General features: G+C 37.1%; 4 protein-coding genes across 4 annotated transcripts; 2 read left to right on the forward strand and 2 right to left on the reverse strand.

Moving 5' to 3' along the window:
• Positions 1–396: 396 nt before the first annotated feature.
• LOC141845439 (uncharacterized) lies at positions 397–5,464 on the reverse strand. The gene is given in 6 exon segments (XM_074733495.1): positions 397–786; positions 847–983; positions 1,930–2,025; positions 2,176–2,841; positions 2,843–3,113; positions 5,224–5,464. Coding segments are annotated over 6 exon segments (1,548 nt in total). The 5' UTR covers positions 5,430–5,464; the 3' UTR covers positions 397–614.
• A 3,257-nt stretch (positions 5,465–8,721) lies between these two features.
• On the reverse strand, positions 8,722–9,361 carry LOC141844732 (uncharacterized). The gene is made up of 3 exons (XM_074732725.1): positions 9,026–9,361; positions 8,832–8,951; positions 8,722–8,769 (listed from the first exon to the last, which is right to left on the reverse strand). The coding sequence occupies exons 1-3, from the start codon at positions 9,359–9,361 to the stop codon at positions 8,722–8,724; spliced, it is 504 nt and encodes a 167-aa protein (XP_074588826.1).
• Positions 9,362–11,494: 2,133 nt separating this feature from the next.
• Positions 11,495–16,906, forward strand: LOC141844729 (uncharacterized). Its single transcript, XM_074732723.1, has 9 exons — positions 11,495–11,659; positions 12,708–12,813; positions 13,958–14,247; positions 14,437–14,542; positions 14,642–15,016; positions 15,089–15,168; positions 15,257–15,381; positions 15,608–15,835; positions 16,625–16,906. The coding sequence occupies exons 1-9, from the start codon at positions 11,559–11,561 to the stop codon at positions 16,663–16,665; spliced, it is 1,452 nt and encodes a 483-aa protein (XP_074588824.1). The 5' UTR covers positions 11,495–11,558; the 3' UTR covers positions 16,666–16,906.
• Positions 16,907–19,402: 2,496 nt separating this feature from the next.
• On the forward strand, positions 19,403–21,617 carry LOC141844730 (cold-regulated protein 27-like). The gene is made up of 5 exons (XM_074732724.1): positions 19,403–19,586; positions 20,432–20,632; positions 20,717–20,975; positions 21,087–21,199; positions 21,277–21,617. Exons 1-5 carry the CDS (start codon positions 19,527–19,529, stop codon positions 21,445–21,447), a joined length of 804 nt encoding a protein of 267 aa, XP_074588825.1. The 5' UTR covers positions 19,403–19,526; the 3' UTR covers positions 21,448–21,617.
• The last annotated feature ends 47 nt before the right edge of the window (positions 21,618–21,664 follow it).

Genomic DNA, 21,664 nt, shown 5'->3' on the forward strand with positions numbered 1-21,664 from the left:
ATTGAAAATTATTTATGTCTCATATTTTGAAATATAAAATCTAAGAAGTAATTTTAAAGTTAAATCTATTTTAGTTCCATCTCACACTATTAATTTTCGGAAATAATTCTTTGATTTTTCAAAATAATTTAATTTGGTTAACTTTAATCTATAAAATTATTTGATAAAATAGTAACAAAGAAACTGATTAAAATACTTAATTCATGGTTCATTAAATGGCTTGACTTAGAAAAAAAAACTGAAGTAATTCAAAATTTTGAAATAAATCATTTTTAATTAACAGATATTTATTTTTATAAGAAATAAATAATAATAATTTTGCTAATTCTATACAAGTGAAAGTAGACGTAGATATATATTAGAAAAAATAGTTGGAGCACAGTGTACTAACAACATCAAAAAACACCATAATGTTTCCAATTTTTAAGTTCCATCCTATTTCAACAACTACTCATCACAGCAAGCCAGCATTCGAAGAAGAAACTAACACACTCGAAGAACAAATCGATCGATCTTCTATGCGAGGAGGGTGATATTCGGCTTCACAGACATTCTCCGACACCGCGAATTTCTCCGGCAGAAGTAGAGCATGAATGTACAAAAGAAGAAGGAAGCTACGACCGCTTGTCCTCTTCTACATTGTCTTCAAGAGTGAATGTGCCATCCTCATCCACACCCCTCTCCTTCCTATCAATCCTTACCAATCCAATGTTGGCATCCAAAGTGCCTTTCGTAAGAACTTGGGCTTCTTCGTCGTCCTCACCGGCTTCACCGGAATAAGCATACCTGTCGAAAAGTAGAGGTTAGTGTAGGACAACTTGGTTCTTGTAAACAGGAGTCTCCCACCTTTGAGAGCTCTGGGACGGCGCCCACAAGTAGCACATAACGCAGAGCAGCAGCAACGATTGAACGTCCCAGAATGCAGTGATGATCCAAGCACTCTGCCATCGCTCGCTGAAGGGATCGGTTGCTTTGAAATAAACCTGTGGGAAAGGAAAATTTACGACAAGGTTGTACGCAAACTCCGCTAATTCGGTAGCATCTAGTGTATGTCAGATGTAATAGCTACTTCTTTAGTACCAAGAGATGATTTTTCAGCAGATAAGTTGCAGTGGTTGCCTTGCATTTATCATTAGAAAATGGAACTAGGAGGTTAAATGCAACACCATGGTAGATAATCAGTTTGTGCACTCTAATAATTTAATATGATCGATCGGAAATAATATGGAAAAAGGATTGAAGGGGGGTTGAGAGATGTCTGACATAGAATACAAACAACAAAATAGTTGAAATGTATCTCTAAAATTTAAAGAAAAGTTCTACAAACAGTGGTTAAAGCTGCGATGTTATATGGAGCTGATATTGATTTATGATTCAAACACATGAGTACAAGATAAGAGTCGTAGAGATAAGAATGTTAAGATAGATGTTCGAACATACGAGGATAGATACGATAACAAATGAGAATATTAGAGCAAAAATCAAAATTGCATCTATTGAGGACCCATTCCGAGAGATGCATTTAAAATGATACGGATGTACTTAGACAATCAATAAATGTTTCAATTAGCCGATATGAAATTATAACAAATACACACATTGACCAAGGAAGAGAGACCAATGAAATCTTAGTTAATAATGATAAAATAAGATAAAATTTATTTAAATATAGATGATAATATAGTAGGGGATAGAACTTAATGATGTAGGAGGATTCATATAGTCGATTCCACGTAATAGGATAAGATTTAGTTGTTATTGTTGATGATGGAAAACATATGGAAAAATATAAACAGATCAAATGGTTGTTTTCTCCCTATTGTCGTCGCTCTTAAGTGCGTCAAGAACAACATAAAACACTCAGTTGCAAGCAGGGAAAAGAAGAGGCTGAACTACCATAGTCTAAAAAAGTTAGTATGGAGTAGTTACCTCGTATCCTATCCAAGCAACTGAAGCAATCACCGTAACAGCCAATGCGTTTGTAAACTTTCTGTATATATCTAGCTTCACTGTACTCCTTCGAGCCTGCACAGAAGCAAAGTAGAACCATTTCAGCAACTAAAGTGCAGTATCATTGTTCTTTAAGAAGTGGTTTTTGAATTGGAAAACAGTGCACATTAGACAACACTGAAGTTTGGTAAAGGTAAACACTATAACTGGTCTAGTTTGCTGTACCTGTAGCTTCTCTAATGTCCGCGAAAGCGAAGTAAAGATCCATAGAATCAAGAAAGCATCCAGAAATGCATTTGGAAGGACAAGAAACAATCTCGCTTTTCCTGAAATGTCATTTATTGCCCCAACATTTTCAGTAATGCTGAGCAACTCTGATGCCAAAAAGTATGTTACTCCAAGGAGGAGCACCTTTGAGGTAAGACCTCCCAATGTCGGCCGAACAACACCATATCCCATAGAAACTATCAGAATAAGAAGACGTGACACGGTCTTTCTGACTGCTCCAACAGTGACAACCCAAGTCGTTATTCCTACAGGCCTCATACCAGTGTCATTGAAATTTAAGAACTCAAAGTACCAAAGAGTCATTTCAAACAGGCTGAGAGCAATCACTGATGAGATGCAATTCTGGAGAGGTAAAATATCCCTCCAGAACCTAACATACTGAGAAAACCAAATGAAGCTGAGCACCAAATAGGCCAGAGACATGAACAAGTAGAAGTCCATCAACGATGACATCCTTCCGGGCAAGTAGCCATCAGGATTTTTCCAGATTGTCTTCCCACTCATTGTAAGTCCTCTTAATTTAGGATCACAAGAGATGAAGAACAAGTTATACATTCCAGTCGTTGTTATATTAACCTGATTAGGATCCAGTTTAGTGGACATAAAGATCTGCATTGAAGTGTGTACTGAGTATAACTGGCCATTCTGGATCCACAGAAGATGATCTTCTGATGACCTCACCTTGTCTGCACCCTTCAAGCTTAGCAAGATCAGGGGTGCAACATATGGACCTTTGTCCACCATATGCAGATCCACCGATATTATCACGGTCAGCTGCCTCAAATATAATTGCCTGGACTAATCCTGTGCTGTGCTCCATCTTTGAATGTTGTTGAGCTGATTCCTTGCTCCTCGAGAATGTTATGTTCTCAAATCTGTCAACAATCAATCAACTAAATAAAAGAGATAAATCTACCAGTTCGAGTGGAATCATAATCAAAGAAGTTTAACAAAAACTTCTAAAATATTTGAAAAATTCAACATGGAGAATAGGCTCAGTCTACCTCAGAAGAAGGAAGAGGCAGAGGAAGGAGAGGTGAGGAGCAAAAAGTTAATTACTTGGGTACAGAAAAGAGGAAGAGGGGAAGGGGATGAGAACAAGTAAAATCACCCAATTAGCTTCTCCCCTTCCCTATTTAGTGTTGCACTCTGAGGCTCTTGCACTCCCGACCTCTGCCACAGCCTCAATCACTGCTTCTTATGACTTTAAGCCCTATCTCACATGGTTTCCACAGTTGTCCCCTTGTCAAATGGCCTAACTAAGGAACGCTTGCCTCTGACCAAATTCAACCCCCTTGGGATTCCAACTCTCTGAGACTTACCATGCCCTAGGCCACCAAACTCAGCCTTGACCAAATTCAACACTCAACTTTCTCACCTCTGCTTCGATCAAGCAAGTTGAACAACTGATGACTTTGATCTTAATTAAGCTAGTCGCCACCTTCACCTTGACTTCAACTGTCAGAGGAGAGAGAAAGTATGAGCTCTCACTGGGAGTGTCATTGACTTTTCCAACATTTCACACTTTGTTCCTCCACAATGTGAAGTTTTTGGGTTGAAGCATTTGTGGACAAAATGGCTTCTGCAGAAACGACAATGACTCCCTCCCCGCCAACTTCTTCCAAAGCAATTGAAGGAAAGGGAAAGCTCAATGCCTTGGAACTTCTACCTCTCTGTGGAAGCCCTTACCATCATCTGGAGTAAGGTGACCCTTAAGGACTTTAGAACTATCTGCGTAATCAGAGTATTAAGCAAATTTATGTATTTTTATCTGACACGAAGCATTTTAAGTAACTTGCCATTAATAAAGGATCAAGATTTAGTACCCACTGCAGCATAAAAAGATGAAGCTTTTACTAAGCATTTTTTAGTAATCCATGGTCAACAATGAATCTTCTTTGCAACAGAGTTATCATGAACAATTGAATGGCCATGTAACCAATTATTCTAATAATCTTTGTGGTCTTGTAGATACACCTGAATACTAATAGAAACAGTGATATTTTTGTGATCTGAAACATTAGTACTTGTGGAGGACTAAAGTTCCATCTGATTGTTGTTGATAATAATTAGAAAGATATAGATATATCCCTCATTACCTAAAACATTATAGTTTGAGTTAATTTCAACAAAGGTGAAGGCTCTTGATGATTTCAATCATAATTTAAGAAAGGAAACCACTAACTTCAGTGCATGGGCATCTTATTTATGTTCTCTTGAAGAAAATCCTAGTACCATAGCTGTTAGCATGATAAACAAAACCTTTGTATCTGTACTTTTATTGTATGTAGATCCGTAATCCCAAGTTAAACTGAATACTTTCCTGGCTGACCTTGGATATCAAGACAAACACTACCCAGAGATTCGGATTATTAACTCAATTATTCATCTTTTGTATTCTCAGGATAAACATAAGAGAGTTGTCCATTCCTCTAAATATAATATCTGTTGAAGTATATTATAAATATGTCAAATTCATAGGCAAAACTATAGTTTGATCTCTCTCTATAGCACAAGTTAGTGATTGATCCATCCAGAATTAAACAAAAGTTATGTAACTAACTACGAAAGTGAATAGCCTTTCAGAATCTCTCTAACAGCGTGACATAGGTCTCTGCAGGTGGTGAAATTTCCCAATCGACATCATGGAGTGATCAGAAAACCAATAATGCAACAATGCAAAAGCGAACAGCACTAAAAGTTAAGTAAACTCCAGTCAAACTGGTATCTTGCAATCCCAACCGCTTTCAATCTACAAAAATTTATGAACCCTAACATCGGAATAGATCACGGAAGATCCACAGTTACTTCTGGCGACAAATGCCAAATACAAAAGGAACGAAACGTGCTAGGAGCTAAAAATTACCGGTTTCACTAAAATCACGTCTAAAAATGGAATTTGCAATCGGATCCTCACAATGCAATTCAACCCCGAGAAAAACCGAGTCACGAAGCAGCTGAAGAATAAAGAAATAAAGTAGTTACTTGATGTAAGCCCGACCATCTCCGATCCGTAGGGGACCACGGGCGTCGAGGCGGGACGCGACGACGCCCTCGCTGCCGCCGGAGAGGAGGAGGGCGTTCCCGACCTCCCTGAAGGGCTCGAGCTCGTAGGCGTGGATCGAGGCCTCCGTCCCCAATGTCACCGACGCGGCGACGAGGAGCACGGCGATCGGGGCCGCCAGATCCATAGCTGGAGATCGAAGAAGAGAAAGAGGCGCGAGAGATCTCGGCAGGAGAGTAGAGAGAGAGAGAACGATCGGAGACGGGGAAAGAGATGAGATGTTGGTTCAGAAGGGACCCACATGAGGAGACCACAGGAGAGAAGGTGTATCTTTGGGTATACCAACATCCGATAGATGGTATTCTCGAGCACTGCTGCCGTTTACCTGGACGGACAGATAACTAAAAGGGCAGACGGCTAACAAATCAAAATACTTTTTTTTTGTGTTTACTTAACATAAAATAAGAAAATAATGAATTCATAATCTATTGGATTTACTCTTATCCAACACTATGCTGTCTGGAAACGGCGTTTAGACTGCCGTCTCCATTTCCGAAATGCTGGAAAATATTTCCACTTATAAGAAACGGCCAATGGAGGTCGTAGCGGCGTCGGGGCCAGGCGGTGCGACCGCAGAGCGGGCGTTGGCAACGCTAGAGCTCCTCTGCACGGTCTCGGACGGCGCCGTGGAGGTGCGGAGCCACCCTGCGACAACACCGGCGCTAGCCGGAGCAGTAGAAAAGATGACAGGGAGGCGGGAGTACGCCATCGGGGTGATGGCGGCGATATACGGCGGTGCGGAGCCGGGATCAGCACCGGCGGAGGCGGGAAGAGCGGGAAGAGCGATGGTAGCGGCGATGCAGGGGGATTGCAGCGCCCGAGCACGGCGGAAGGGGGCGCAGTTGCTGCGCGCGCTGCATGAGAGCGGATGGCTGGTGGAACGGTGGGTGCGACGGAGAAGACGAAGGGGGTTCTTGTACATTTCCAAAATCTAGAAACTTCATTATTGTCGTTTCCCCGTTTCGTTTCCGCGTTTTCCGTTTCTCGTCTCCAAGTTTCCAACATCATTATATCATAATTATACTAGCTTGGAACAAAATTATTTAAATATAAAATCTGTATCATTTTATAACTACTATAATATAAATATATTAATTCTGATCAATTTTAATAACATTATATTTTAATGAATATAGTGTATGACTCTTATAATATAATTTTCATCTCGGGTAGTCAATATTATATTATAATAATATTTTGATTTTTATCAATATTAATAATAATGTGATATATAGTAATTACATAATTATTAATATTTTATTTCTGATCAATATTATATTATAATAGTTATAAATTATAATTAATAATTTATTTTTATCAATACCTATCAATATTATATCTTAGAAGTTAAGATCCCGTAATTGTTATACTTATACAGTTAAAATAGTTATAAAATCATAATTGTTATTACGTAGCATCTACTACTATTAATTATAGCTACTACAATAACATTAAAAATTGTATAATGATGGAATAGAGTGGTCTTTTAATAATAAATGAAAGAGGGTTATTTTTTTGACAATTTTAATAAAAAGGGACTTCATTTTTACTCTTTAAAATTTTAATTCTTTGTAATAAGAGATGCTCTTTTATTTATTTATTTATTTTTACATGTAATCCTTAGCTTTAGAAAGCTTTAAAGGTTTAATTTACATTCTTTATTTATTAAGGATTAATAACTATTTTTTAAAAATCATGATTTTTAGTGTTTTTACATTTTAGTAAATGCATTTTTTTCAAAATACATTAAACCATGTCTTAACAATAAGCAATCCTATTCGATCTTTACTTTTTTTTTTTCTTCTTCAAAATAGTAGAAGCTATCAGAAAGGCATTTAATCGATTTAAATAAAAATACATAAATATTTCTTGTAAAAATTTTCTAATTTTAAACATTTTTCAACGTGATTAATAATTCTTCAATTGATAGACTTTTAATTATATGCCCCAATAAAAATAGACTACATTTTCTAAATCATATCTTTTAATTTATGTGCTAAATTTGATACATAATCTATCTATCTATTTATTTATTTATTATAATTCGATGTTCAAATTTCTGTAGGGTCTAAAGAATGTTACATCTCGTGTCTGTCCCTTTTGATTCAGACACGGGAACACCCACTTCCTTTGTTTAAGGTTTAAAGCACATAGTTAGATCTGGATACCACTTGTAGGGTCTAAAGAATATCCACATCTCCACAATGACATGATATTGTCCACTTTGGACCTAAGCCCTCATGGTTTTGTTCTTGGGCTCTCCCCAAAATGTCTCATGCCAATGGAGATACTTTACATCCTTTAACCTCATAATCTTTTCCATGTGTTTTAGATGTGGGACTATGTTTGCACCCTTGCAACCCAACAATTTCATCCTATTCATTTTAAAGATAAATAATTTCTTATTTTTCATATAAATTCGAAGCACGACTTACGTATATTCAGAGTTAATTCGAACTCTAATATGGTCTCAAAAGTTTATCATCCCCCAAAGATAAATCTGTAGTCTTCGTCGTCGTTCCAACCTCGAATCAGTGCTCTACTTGTAAAAGCAAACTCATGAGCTTTTTCTATCTATAGACACTTCAGCCCATGACCATCCAATCTAAATTTTCCACTAAATTCAATGTCATTACATGTTGAGTAAAAGATTGAACCGCAATACTTTGAAAATCTTAATTATTGCATCAAGCCCAAAACATTAATTCATTGTAGTAAAAGGTGAAATCCGTCGTCTCAGTGATTTCACACAACTGGTTCCATAACTATCTATGAGAAGTTAAATCAAGAAATTACAGTTGACCACTACAAGAAAAGCATTACCTTAGCTTCATCAAAATTCAATTCTCATCCATTGCAATAAGTATGCCCCTCAATAACTAATTTAATCATGTCTCGAGGACCCAAAGGACTTATTCATTTTCTGCAAAAAACGTGGATCCACCACCTTTAAAACTGTAGTGGGTAAACTTTTTATAGTGATCGACCCCACCGTCGAAACGGCCACATATCAGAAAACCCCCTAAAGGATTTTTTGGAGGCACGGTACCACTAGATTGATAAGAGCATACTGCCGAAACAACACTTTAGCCGAGCTAACACATGAATCGCACAGCACCTCAGTCAACACATGAAGGGGAGCCTTGGCGCAACGGTAAGGTTGCTGCCGTGTGGCCTAAAGGTCACGGGTTCAAATCCTGGAAACAGCCTATTGCCAAAGGCAGGGTAAGACTGCGTACATTGAATTCCCCTCCCCGGATCCCGCAAGGCGGGAGCCTCTGCACCGGGCTGCCCTTTATACTTAAAATAGAGAGGAACATGAATTCGATTATTACTAAGAAAAGAAAAGAAAACAATCTAACACAAAATCTTAGTTTACAACTAAAAAAAATGAAAATTTTAATTAATTTCATGATCTCTCATTTCCACAGTCTTGAAATAATTCCCGTTGCGCGTCTCCACTTCCCCTGCAAATCCAACTTTCAGAAAGAAAAATACATTGAAATTGATTGGAAAATATTTCAGTTACATTCTCTTTAGCAGTTTTTTTCGCCGTTGCCGGCGAAGGCGGCGCCGCCTCACCTCGCCGCCTTCTGATCCTTTTCCAAAGTCGATGAACCCACGACGGAGGATTCCTCTTCGTCGGTATCTAAAAATGGTAACTTTATTAGCAGAAGCGATCGCGCAACGAGTCGACGGATGGCGGCGATCGAGCGTACGTACCTCACGATCGGCGTGCAAGAGCTCGGCTTTCCACTTCGCCCAGGTGGGAGCCGCGCAGGAGCCCTGCTCAGCGTGGAGCCGCCGGAGCTGGCGCGAGTAGGCGAGCAGCAGCTGCCGGCGGTCGTAGCCGACGTGCAGCGGCGGATTCAGGCAGCCGGAGGAGTGGTCGCGGGCGGCGAGGCGAGGAAGGAGAAGCGCGTAGTCGCCGGTTCTCGGCATCGCCGCAGCCTTTTCCTCGAACACCGGGACGATGATGACTCCTGCGGCGGCGGCGGCGGCGGCGGCGGCGGCGGCGGCGCCGCCTTGTGGTTTCCTCTTCGCTGTGTGGTTATTCATTTGACCTAACGGAAGGGAAGGGGGTTTCGACGTTGAGGTAGGAGACGAGGAAAGGACTGTCTTTATTTGTAGCTTCGTCGAGGTTGAGAAGGGCCGCCGCTTTGGAGTTCATGACAGCATTTTGGAACGAACTGTCGCCGGCGAAAATTTTAGGGTAAAAAATTCAATTAAATCATTAAATCGAAGAAAAGTAATTAAATTGACAGCTTTTTATTTATTTTAGTTGCAGCGCTAGGAGGACATTCGGATTGTGACCTAAGGGACCTACGCAGTTCGATTCCCCAACTACGATGTATTTATAAGAATTTTTCTACAAATGGGAAACGTAATCAAAGGATGTTGGACATCTAGATTGACCGCCGTATGCGCTTCTCGATTTACCTTGGTGGTCGATGGGAAACTTCCTTGGCACCAGATCGGTCATTCTAGAGATTGAGTCCATGAGACTGATTGAGATTTATTATTATTTTTTTTAGTTGTGAGCGCTTTTTTATTTATTTTTTATGATAAATAAAATTTTTTTATAGGACATGATCTTGTCATCCTATTAATCTTTTTCTTCTGCAAAAAAAAAAAAAAAAAAAAGATTAACTAAATGAAATTAAAATGGGGAAAAATCTTAGAGAAAAGAAAATAAATAAATAAGCGAAAGGAAAAAAATATCTAAAAAAAGAAGATATAAAAATAAAGAAAAAAAAGTATGATAGAAAAAATATTATTTAAGAATCGATTATAATCTGAATTGATAATTTTAAATAGATAATTAAAATTATTAACGATAATCTCAATCAAATGCCCTTTAGAAGTTAGCAGGTATGAAGGTGCGTATGGCTGCGTGCAAATTTAAAAATTAAAATAATAATATTTAAAATTTTAAATTTAAATTATAGTTTAAATATATCAAATTAAAATTTTTAAATTTCAATTATGATTTAAACAGATCAAATTCATTAACTCATTAAATCTATCCTGAATTTTAATTTTTAATTTGAATTTTAATTAAATTTTTTTAATCCACGGACCAATTCAAATCTATCATGAATCGACTCATGTGAGTCGTGGCCTAGATGGGAATCTACGTTAAAATAGATTGATAAAATTTAAATATAATCTATTTAAATTATTTGATGAAATATATTAATTTGACAATTCAAATCGATGGTTTTAAATTGGTCACGGCCTAGATGGGAATCCATGTTAAAATAGATTGATAAAATTTAAATATAATCTGTTTAAATTATCTGATGAAATATATTAATTCAACAATTCAAATTGACAGTTTTAAATTTGATCTCTAACTGTTTTACAAAAAAAAAAAAAATAGAATGACAGAGGAAGGTATTATCTCAACGAATATAAGTCTTTTATATCGTAATCAATTTTGGCATAAGAGCAATTTGATCTCCAACTGGATTCATGTGTTCTAGGTTTTGTATGTGATCATGCAAGTCAGTATCGTGTTCAATCTCGAAGGCCTGAGCACGAGCTCATGTCCGCGGCTTGGTGTCGACCCACTGAGTTAAAATTGACCTGGGCAATTATACCGTCAAGTTGGGTTAGATCCATCGGATTGGCCCACCCCGCTAAGTAATTTAGGTGGATTGGATTAAAATTTTATCAACTCATTTTGAGATGGATTGACCCATCTAGGCCTGTGACCTGCATGGGTTAACCTGCGACGGATTTGGGTTGACCCGCAGGTTGAGAAAATTTAGTTATTTATTTTAAAATTTAAAATTAAAATAGAAAATTTAATGAATTAGCGGGCATTTAAATTATAATTCAAATTTAAAAATTATAATTCAAACTTGAAACTTTCAACTTAATCAATTTAAATTATAATTTAAATTTAAAATTTTTTAAATTTTTTTATTTTTTAACAGGTCCGTAGGTTGGTCCGTCTAACCCACGATTTTAAGTTGGATTGGGTTGGAAATTTTTCAATCCGTCAAATTAATGGATTAACCCGCTCCGCCCCGTTGGGTCTGTCATGGATTGACCCACTCGCCATGAGTTGGTCCGTTTGACAGTTCTACGGGCAATCGGCAACTAAAGCTCCAACTGAGCTCGCGTGTTCACGCGAGTCTGAATCGCGTCGTACCTTCTAGGGTTCCACTCGGGATCGCCCAACCGCATTCACCATCGCTCGCACGCTCTGGCCTTCGCTGCCCCCTCCGTGTTCCTCTGACGAGAGGCGATGGAGGGAGATCTGGATGCGGCGAACGAGAAGGAAGGCGCCGAGGCGGAGATATCCCGCGCGATGCGAGCGCGCGTGAGCGACTTCAAGGAGCGAGCCGAGTGAGATGACACAATCCATCCATTATCTTTTCATTTGTTTTCTCCATCGCCGAAATGTCTATTTTTGCTTAGCTATGATTAGGCGCAGGATGTGTTCGGTTGCCCTCGAGGCTTCCAGTTGGTATTGAGTTTACCTCACACATGAAAAACAAGTTTCCACTCAATTAGCAGTAAATTATAATTTTGTTATGATTTACTGCAATTAATTCAGATTTACTGACAAGGCTTCTAGGTCGCTTGCTCTAAATTGCAAGAGATCTTAAGAATGGATTAGATTTTTGGTGGTCTATTTTTCATAGAGAATCTCTTTACTAACGAAACAGCAAACATAGATGAGAATGATGATTAGTACGTTAGCTGCAGAAATAAAATGCATCGGTTGAAATATGGTTAGATATTGAAGGAATTTTAGCTACAAGGTGAGCATATGGTTGGGGTTATTAGGAAGCATGTGCATGCATTCTGAAAACTAAGTTGAAGAAGAAATGCAACTATGAATAGGCCAGTGTGTTTTGCTATCTTCAAAGTCACTATACAGTATATTTGAGAATGGTCTAGAACTTGGAAAGAAATTCATGCGACTATATCATTCATGGAACTAACTGTTCAAACTTATTTTGTTTTGATCCGATCTACTTTGCTGTCATTTGCAGAAGACTGACCAGAGTTTACCTCTATATTCACAGTTCTTGTTAGGTGGTCAACCTAGTTCTTTTGTCAGTGACCGTTCAACTTCACTATGATGTTGTGCCATTATTGTAGCATGTCAATATGGATAGTTCATATTTGACCTATGTTGCTTCTATTTTAGTTTTATGTATTATTATTATTATTCACTGTCCTTGTGTCATAGGCTGTATTGAGTTTAGTTCTTTTTCTGTGTAAATTGTGGTAACTAATCAAATCACTTCGCATCCTCATCAAAAATATCATTGCTTATGATGCATGGCATGTATTTTTACCTTTCTAGGTTCCATCATCTGTTCTAATCAATTTTATTTGTCCCATGAAGAAGTTTTAATCTCCCTGACAATTGTTTATGTTCCAGCACTTTGACACTAGAAGGTGTTCGAAGAGCCCTAGAGAAGGACTTGGGGATGAAAACATTTTCATTGGATGCTCATAAAAGGTTCATAAAGCAATGTTTAGAGGAGGTATTCCACCAGCCAAGCTGTGCCTATAGATTTATAAAATATAATGCATCATGTACTTAAAAGGGCATATTATCAACTATTCATGATGAACTGCTGCTTGTATTTTTTTCACTTTCTTTTTCCACTTCTGTGGCTTGTACGATCCTTTTCATTTTGTCAATCTGAGGATGCATTTCTAGTTGGTGTATTTAGTTGGACTAACATAAAACTGCTGTTTCATGTCTGAGCAACTTCTTTTGCTAAAGATGAAGAGAAAGGCAGTTAGAACAAGAAATTGATTTTTAGTTTTTAGGATCTATAGATAGCATGTCATGAACCAACTGTCTAACAGCATTATATGTAAACAACATTTGCGTTGTGTTAAAGGTTTTTATTCTCCTGTAGAAGTTGTTGTGGGTAGGTGGTAACAAAGATCTAGAATATGTGAATACAAATTCCAGTCTATTGTTGCATTTTGTTTTAAGGATTTACTATCTGCACCAAGATAATTGTTTTTTCCGTATCACTGATCAACCAGCTAGATCTTTTGTAACTGTACCAAAATAAAATGCAATTTCTTTTTGAAAGTTTTAGAAATATAATAAAAGAGTGTTGCAGGATATTTTTCTCAAACTTTTTCCTGTTTTGGGGCTGAATATCTTTGGTTTTGACTTTGAATCCCACAACGAAACGCTTCACATAACTCTCATTTTAATTGTGCAGCCCTGTTTTGGGTCTAGGATTATTTTTCTAGATGGAAATAGAGGATGTAAGTATGGAAATATTGGTGTGAGTAGAGATTTGTTAGAACATCACCATGCAATGATCAACAGTATATTGCCTTTTGTCTAATTTGAATAATATCTGCAACTGCCAAAATAATGGGTGATTTTCTAGAATACAATTTAAAAAATAAAAGACAAGTGTGCCTATATGTTCTACTTGCAGATTAGTTCATTATAATTTTATTATCTCTGTAACAACTAGGATTTACCGTGTTCTATTTCCTTCATATAAATTAATAGCACAAACCATAGTATTGTTGTTTGTCTTCCTTTCTCGGCTTTTTGTTTCTTACTTTGATGGTTATTTCATTTCTCTGTTACTTTTTATCATAACTTATCCAAAATATTGCACTATTTCGCTTTGATTTGGTTGGAGCTAGTGCTTTTATGGTGCTAGTGACGAGAACTTGCCCAAAACCTCGGGAGCAACTTCTACTCAGTCACCAAAAGAAGAAAAGTCACTATCTGAAGAGAATCAACCGCCATCAGAATCCAGAAAGGGTGGTTCTGGTTTCGATAAACAAATAGAAGGTTCTCCAACAACAGCTAATAAGGAAGCTTTGGATCATCGGATAGCACATGATCAAGATTCTGAAAATGATGATGTAGATGAAGAGAAAATAAGGAAAGCAATCGAAAGTAGAGCTGACTACTTTAGAGCGCATTGTATGTAAGTAAAATAAAGACATTCTCAACCATTGACAATAATTTGTTAGAAAAAGCTATAGTATGCCGTTTTATAGTATTTGCGTATAAGATGAGCCTTTTTTGGGTAACCCATTGTAGAATTAATTTGAGGTTTTTATTATGCTTCTGTAATGATCAAGCAGATGATGCTGTTTTGGTATGACTTGTTCAGGTCTATTTCTTTAGCAGAAGTTCGTCGAACATTGGAAGAAGATCTTAAGCTAAAGAAGAAAGCCTTGGATGCCTACAAAAGTTTTATCACCAATGAATTGGATAAGGTTAGTTGAACTTTGTTCAGTTAACTATTTGTTAGCTTCGAGTTCAAGTTTTTTTGTATCAGTTTTAACCAAAGTTTTACATAAAATTTTCTTTGCCAGGTATTACAGATTCCTGAAGATGTGAAACCAACCAACGGTGTCAAGAAGCAGCCTAAGAAAGTTTCTCAAAAGGGGGATGAGAAAAAACCTGAGAAAAGTAAAAGAACCCGCCATGAGTCGGATTCTTCAAATAACAATGACTCAGTTACTGAGGACAAGGAAGACGAAGAAATCAGACCAAACAAGAGGTTAATTGGAAAAGATAAAGCAGGAAAAAAAGGTCCCAAAAGGTTGAAAAGGTCTAAAGAGGATGATAAGTCACCTAGTTCCAGTGAAGGAAAGACCGCAGAACAAAATTCAGGGAATAGTTCTGATGATGACAGTGGAAACTCCTCTCAGGATAGTCATTCTCATTCATCTAAAGGAGATGCCAAGGTTCTACTACATTTCATTCTGCTGCATGATGGTTTTTAATGTTTGTGAGTATACTAATTTTATGAACTACAGAAGAAACAAGAGAAGCCAGCACAAGTATATGGGAAACGAGTTGAGCAGCTGAAATCAGTAATTAAGTCTTGCGGAATGAGGTATATGAATGTGTAGTTTTACTTCTCTACCATTTTTTTTTGTAGATTATCAACTGCCTTGATAATGATTTTATTTTGCTTTCGCTAGTGTCCCACCGACTGTGTATAGGAGGGCTAAACAGGTGTCGGAAAGCAAACGTGAAGCTTATCTAATAAAGGAGTTAGAGCAAATTCTTAAGAAAGAAGGGTTAACTACTAATCCTTCTGAAAAAGGTGCCTGATCCTTTAGTACTTGGAGATCATTACTTGCTTGGAGATTTTAGTATTGGTTCATTATTTATATGCACTGCAACTGCCTAGAACTTTGGTGCATTGTGGTTATACTGTTGTAAACCTCATCAACCTTTGCAACTCTATCTTGGTCAACAATATTTTCATATCGTTTTACTGATTGAATTACCAACTTACTCTTGGTTTCTTTGTTTAATTTCTCTCCTAGAAATTAAAGCTATAAAAAGGAAAAAGGAAAGAGCAAGGGAATTGGAAGGCATCGATATGAGTAACATTGTCTCAAGCTCCCGACGGAGAACGATGTCAAGCTACATTCCTCCACCAAAACCGAAAATAGAAGTTGAGAGTGAGGAGGATGAAGAAGACGAAGAAAATGAAGAAGACACGGATGAAGAAAATGAGGATGACGGTTCAGGAAGCGAAGACCCTGAGGAAGGTAAATGTTTCTCATTATAACCAAAAGCTTGAATTATCTGAGTGTACGAGCAATATGATTTTTTTTCCCAGTGAAATGAAGCTAAATAACACGATTGATGCAGCAGCTTGGTTACAGTTCCATACTAAATAATAATCCTACAAAGATCCTCCTATTACTGGCGGTCTGTCTTCCTGGCCACTAAAGTACTTTAAAACTCTCGAGATACTGTTTCTATATTGTTAGTGAAGTTTCCTGTTGATTGGACCATGCGAATTGTGTGTTCGCTCTTTCTTCCTCGGGCCTTCATGAGTGATTCGGTTAATGTCTGACTACCCTTTGTTTTGCACATATCTTGTCGCCAAAATCTCCTTCCATTGCCCCCAATTCCCATCTAGAACATTCCACCTTGACGATACCAATAAATTTTCTCATGGTCCAAGTCTTCAGACTCTAGTTATCTGCACTTCACTGAGTTTGACTCCACATAGTTCTTTGTTTTGAGTTTCTTTATACTCGTAGTTTCTTAATGTGCATATTGATGAAGTGTAGGAAATCTAATGTAGAGAGTCCAAGCCATCAATATCGAAACATTATTTCCAAGAAAGGAAAAAAATAATTTTCGATCATCCTTTCATCGTCATTGTCGAGCACCTAGACTCGCTTGCTCAGTCTTTTTATTTATACCTTGGCTATCTTGTCCTGATTTATGAAGAATGGCTACTCTCTTTCTGGCACATTATACTCTTATTCTGTGCCTCTTAACTGCTTAAGAAGCCTTATCCCGCGTCATGATTTCTTTCTTTGCAGGCGAGGAAGAAGATGAAGAAGAAGACGACGAAAGTGATTGACGCATTGTGTCAACGTCCTCATGTAACATATAATCGAATCGGTCATCTCGTCAATTCATTATGCTTGATGTCTGAATTGTCAGTGTTGGTTAGCAAACTAGAGTGCTCTTGTCATAAGGATAGTTAGCATATCTTATTCTGCTAACATGTGCAAGTTAGTCCAGGCCATATTCCATCAGTTGTTTTAGATATATGTTTAGCTCTAAATTGGTTTGAGATAGTAACAGTTGACGCGGTTGTTTCGATACTTGCATCGAATAGTTTCACCTAGTGATCGTCGTTATAAACTCTGAATGCGATAATATCAATAACCTCTGATGCTTTTGGTTAATCTGCCTTGATAATTTCCTGAACATTTCTTGCTTAGAGAATGACTATTTCATCCTACTCTTCTTTATCTATCACTTTAGCGGTTTCACACGGTCGGCTTCACGATCATTTGTGAGGAAGTAAATTGAGAAATTGCAGTTGGTCATGACTATTTCATTCTACTCAAGTTGTTTAGTTCGAATGCTCTATGGTGTTCTTTGGTTGCTCGATCGACATGATTTGACTAGCTTGCAAGACTTGGTCATTTTGTCTGGTTCGATTAGTCTGTCCGATATATACGGATCACTTAGCTTGCTCAATGTTTTATTCATTCGACTCGATTTGATAATATGATACAATGCAACTTAAACCAAAACAGAATTAACATGGACAAAATCTACAAATGATGTAACACAATCTGAATACATAAATGAGTAACATGAATTCATGTATTTATAAAGATTAAATTTAAAATTTCATGTTACATAACTTAAATTCCTTAAAGAGCTTAATAAATTTGAAACCTTATTAATTATTCTTAAATATATATAATTAATTTTATATACTTTCAAATTATTTAAATCATTTATGATATAGGATAAAAATCAAAAGACATCAAATGGGCGCTCTCCATCAATCATTTTATTTTGAAAATATCCTTTGATCCAACGATGTTGTAGCAACTACTAATAGTAGCTTACAACATGTAAAAGTTACCTAGTAGTTGTTATAATGTATTTAAGGTGAATTTATGATTTAGAATTTAAGGTTCACACTATATAGAGGTTATCGAATAGCTGCTACAATATGTAGAAGTTACTTAGTAGCTGTTGTAACATATTTAGGAGTAAATTTATAATTTAGGATTTACATCATGTAGAAGTTATCGAATAGCTGCTATAATGTGTAGAAGCTTCTATAATTATTTTAAAATGATTTTGATGAAGTTTAAATAATTCTGACCAAGTTGATAAATAATATTTTCATATAATATTGTTCAAAGACTACCCTAAATCCTAAATCACCTTAAATGTGTTGTAGTAGCTACTATATAGCTTTTACATAGTGTAAATCTTAAACTCTAAACTCGCCCTAAACATGTTATAACAACTACTGGATAACTTTTACACGGTATAAGTTATAAACCCTAAACTCACCCTAAACACATTGTAGTGGTTACTAAGTAACTTCTATATGTTATAGTAGGATAGCTGCTATACAGTATAAATCTTAAATCATAAATTCTAAACTCACCTTAAGCACGTTGTAGTAACTACTGGATAGCTTATATAGTTTGTACTTGGTCAATTATTCGATAGCTTCTATACAGTATAAATATTAAATCCTAAATTTAAAATCATCCTAAATTATCAGTTCATTTATCTTATTAATCAATATTCCACTTTAAATACCTAAAAATCGACCTTCCATTCCATTAATGTTGATAGCGAACTATGGAGTCACTATTCCATGTATGATAATGCTCTTTATTCACAATTAGCTTGTGGACTAATACAAATATCTTAGATCTTTTGGCTAACATTCGAATAAGATATTAACAAATCACACTCATGGATTATAAGATAAGACGTTGCACAAATATCTCTTTTAGATATCGTGCACAATTTTTTTTATTTTAATTGACATTATATATTCAATTTACGTCGATTAATTTTAGATGATTAATTTAATTTAATTTTTAAATTAATCATCAAAATAAATTAACTCAAAATTATGAATTTTATTTTATTTTATATCAATCATCAAAATAAATTAAAAAGTGCTCACCATGGTCGGTGAATAACCTATCAATTTAATATAGGACATCTTAAATCAATCATCTATTAAAAAAATTCATCCATTAATCCATCGAAACTACTATTTTGGATTCATAAATTTCTTCTTACGTTAACATCCATCCATCACTAACAACATCAAATGCCAAAAGAATATTATAAAAAGAAAAACAAGAAGGGCCTTTTTGAATAAAATACTATGCCGTTTTTGGTTTTCTCTCTTTTCTTGGACCGAAAAGGGCAAAAAAGTTCAACTTACATTTTTGCACCCGTGATAATTTTTTTGTACCCGCGTTGTGATTGGAAGAATGAAAGGCATTCGGTGGGCTCGGGAGCGCGTACAATTTGGGGTCTCGGATCTGAAATTTGTCTACAATTTATAGTTCACGACCAAGAGTTTTTGTAATTACAATTTACTCCCCTACAACTTGGCGTTATAAACAACTAAACGAGAATATTCTCGCCTCGAAAATATCTCGCCGGAGTCAGCGAGGGCGAGTGGGGCCGCTCCCACCTGAAGCTCTTCCAGCTGGCAAAGCGCGACACGTAGGACAAACCCAACGGGCCCCGCCGCAGGCTGCCGCCATAAATATCTCCCAGTTCACCGCCTCGTTTCGATCCGTCGACTTGTTTCGCCTCCGTCTCCGTCGTCGAAGCGAAGGAGCGATCCGAAGGCTGCAGATCTCGAGGATTCTCTTGTTCTTCGCGTTTGATCGGGGCGGTGGAAGGCTTTCCGGGGAGATATCGCGGTCCAGCATGGGCGAGTCGGATCGGCCTACCGCGGAAGAGGTTCTGAAGTCGGAGAGCCCTAGCACTGTGAGTGATTGTTCACCCTCACTGCCGCTCGTTTGATTCATAGTGATCTTCTTTCCTTGTTGTTTAACTTGATCTTCGTGAGTATTAGGATCTCAATGGGTATTCGCTTGAATCGGAATAACGTTTAATTTTAGGTTTGTGCTGTCTTTCTTTAGCGATTTAGATTACTTTCGGCGAATTGTATGCCAGGGAAATAAAGATGATGTTTGCTGATTGATTTTGTTGCTGAAAATATTTGATTCCGTGAAAGACCAGCTTGTGGTGGAGATCTATGCAATCTTGCAAGGATATTGAGTTTACTGTATGCTGGTTCTTTTGTTAATATATTGAATCACTTGATCTGTGTTGCTTCTTAAATTCCTCCGGAAGTTCTGGTTAGAAATCAACATGGGGGTGAATGGGGGAATAGCAATCATACTTTAGATTTGGGAATTGTTGGGGCCTTGATGGACTCCTGATGTTGTCTGTTCAACTTGAGTTTTTATCTAATTTAGTTTGGTCAGTCATCAACCTGAAAAAAGGTTGAAGGAAACATGCAGATGCTCCAACAAGGAAATTACCTAAAGGTTCATCAGAGTTGAAGTAGGAATTTTCATATCTGTAGCAAGCTGAAAGGCCATTATGTTCTACCATAGTATAGCAATTTTGTCCTCTTTTTTTTTTTTGTACTAAAGCAACTTAGATTTCATGATATACTCTTTATAAAGGTCTCAAGCTAATACTGAAGTTAGATTTTACCTAATTCATTTTCACTGAAGTTAGATTACATTAATATCCAGTATTTCGATTCCATATTCCACCTCTAGTATGGCAGAATGAGTAACCATATCTCTTTTCCCTTACAGGACTCTCAGTTGGTGGGTTCTCTATCAAATGGATGGACAGATGAAAAACACATACTATTTCTTAATGACATTGAATCCTCTTTTGTCAATGAGCTATACAATGAGAAATATGATTCCAGTGCCCATCACAGATGGTTATCAAGGATGAAAATGCGCAAGGGATCTTGCAGACAACGTGAAAGGGATCAAAAACCTGGTCAGGTAGTTAGAGACATTTGCATCGAACCTCTGATGCACATTTATGATGTATTTAACTTTCTGATAAGAATCACCATAACTCTGCAGTTAAAGGTTTTGCGCATGGGTTGTTGGGAGGACTTTGTTAATGATAGGGAGAAGAAGGATGCAGAGATTGAGACTGGTTTTATACCATTTTCTGCAAATCCCTGGATTCAACATTTTCGACCAACGCTCATTATGAAGGAGAAGTGTCTTTTATCATCTGACAGGATTTATAATTCTCATCTAGAGAATGATGGCCATGATAGAGAAGGAACAAGCTCAAAGCACAACTGTTGTCAAGGTTCTGTTGGTAGCAGTGCAGGTACTTGTTTTCTTAGCATGGTCACGAAATTCATTATCTTGATGTTCATCTTGCAGAACTCCATAATTTGCTCAAAATATTTAGCCTTATAATCGAACCTTCATCTAGCAGAAGCATCAGACCAGAACTTCATTGATGATGAGCTCATATCCGAGAAAAGAAGTTCGATAAGCCGGAAGAGAAGACTCGGGACTCAAGCAGTTCATGATTCAATCAATGATCAAGTATGGGGTGGTCTCCCTAATCCTCCTTTATGCATCAACAACTTTCAACTGATCACTTCCATTTGATTATTCTTCAGCTCGTGCCGTCCGAGAAAGCATTTGTTTCGCCAACTTCTGCTCGGAACCCTACTGCTGCTCCATGCGCTACAAATTCAGAATCCAGCAGCAGATCATGGGAAGTCGATTCGATCCCAGTGCTCTCCGAAACTAAATCACCGACATGCGACGAAGAGGAGGTGAACAGTTGAAGCTTATGGTGTACACATATCAGCAGTACAACTAACTATGGTTGTTTTCTTGTTTGTTGCAATAACTACTGAAGATGATTCAGCAATGCATTCATAAAGCAATCATCTCAAAGAAGTATGAACTATTTATATTACAAATTAGAGATCTCTCTCAGGTATTTGTTGCTCTAGTTGTTCATTACAAATTTTGTTCTCGAACAAATTCATCAAAGTTTGG

This window comes from Curcuma longa, chromosome 14 (genome assembly GCF_044706935.1).
Source record: "Curcuma longa cultivar G26 ecotype Majalengka, Jawa Barat chromosome 14, ITB_CL_G26_1.1, whole genome shotgun sequence".
In the NCBI taxonomy this organism is placed as follows: domain Eukaryota; kingdom Viridiplantae; phylum Streptophyta; class Magnoliopsida; order Zingiberales; family Zingiberaceae; genus Curcuma; species Curcuma longa.

Coding starts and splice junctions, on each gene's coding strand:
- LOC141844729 (XM_074732723.1), top strand. CDS start 11,559: ATGGAGGGAGATCTGGATGCGGCGAACGAGAAGGAAGGCGCCGAGGCG. Junction 15,017..15,088: donor CATCTAAAGGAGATGCCAAG/GTTCTACTACAT, acceptor TATGAACTACAG/AAGAAACAAGAGAAGCCAGC. Junction 15,836..16,624: donor AAGCGAAGACCCTGAGGAAG/GTAAATGTTTCT, acceptor CTTTCTTTGCAG/GCGAGGAAGAAGATGAAGAA.
- LOC141844730 (XM_074732724.1), top strand. CDS start 19,527: ATGGGCGAGTCGGATCGGCCTACCGCGGAAGAGGTTCTGAAGTCGGAG. Junction 19,587..20,431: donor AGTCGGAGAGCCCTAGCACT/GTGAGTGATTGT, acceptor TTTCCCTTACAG/GACTCTCAGTTGGTGGGTTC. Junction 20,976..21,086: donor TTCTGTTGGTAGCAGTGCAG/GTACTTGTTTTC, acceptor TTCATCTAGCAG/AAGCATCAGACCAGAACTTC.
- LOC141844732 (XM_074732725.1), bottom strand. CDS start 9,361: ATGAATAACCACACAGCGAAGAGGAAACCACAAGGCGGCGCCGCCGCC. Junction 8,952..9,025: donor TCTTGCACGCCGATCGTGAG/GTACGTACGCTC, acceptor TACCATTTTTAG/ATACCGACGAAGAGGAATCC. Junction 8,770..8,831: donor AAAAAACTGCTAAAGAGAAT/GTAACTGAAATA, acceptor TTGGATTTGCAG/GGGAAGTGGAGACGCGCAAC.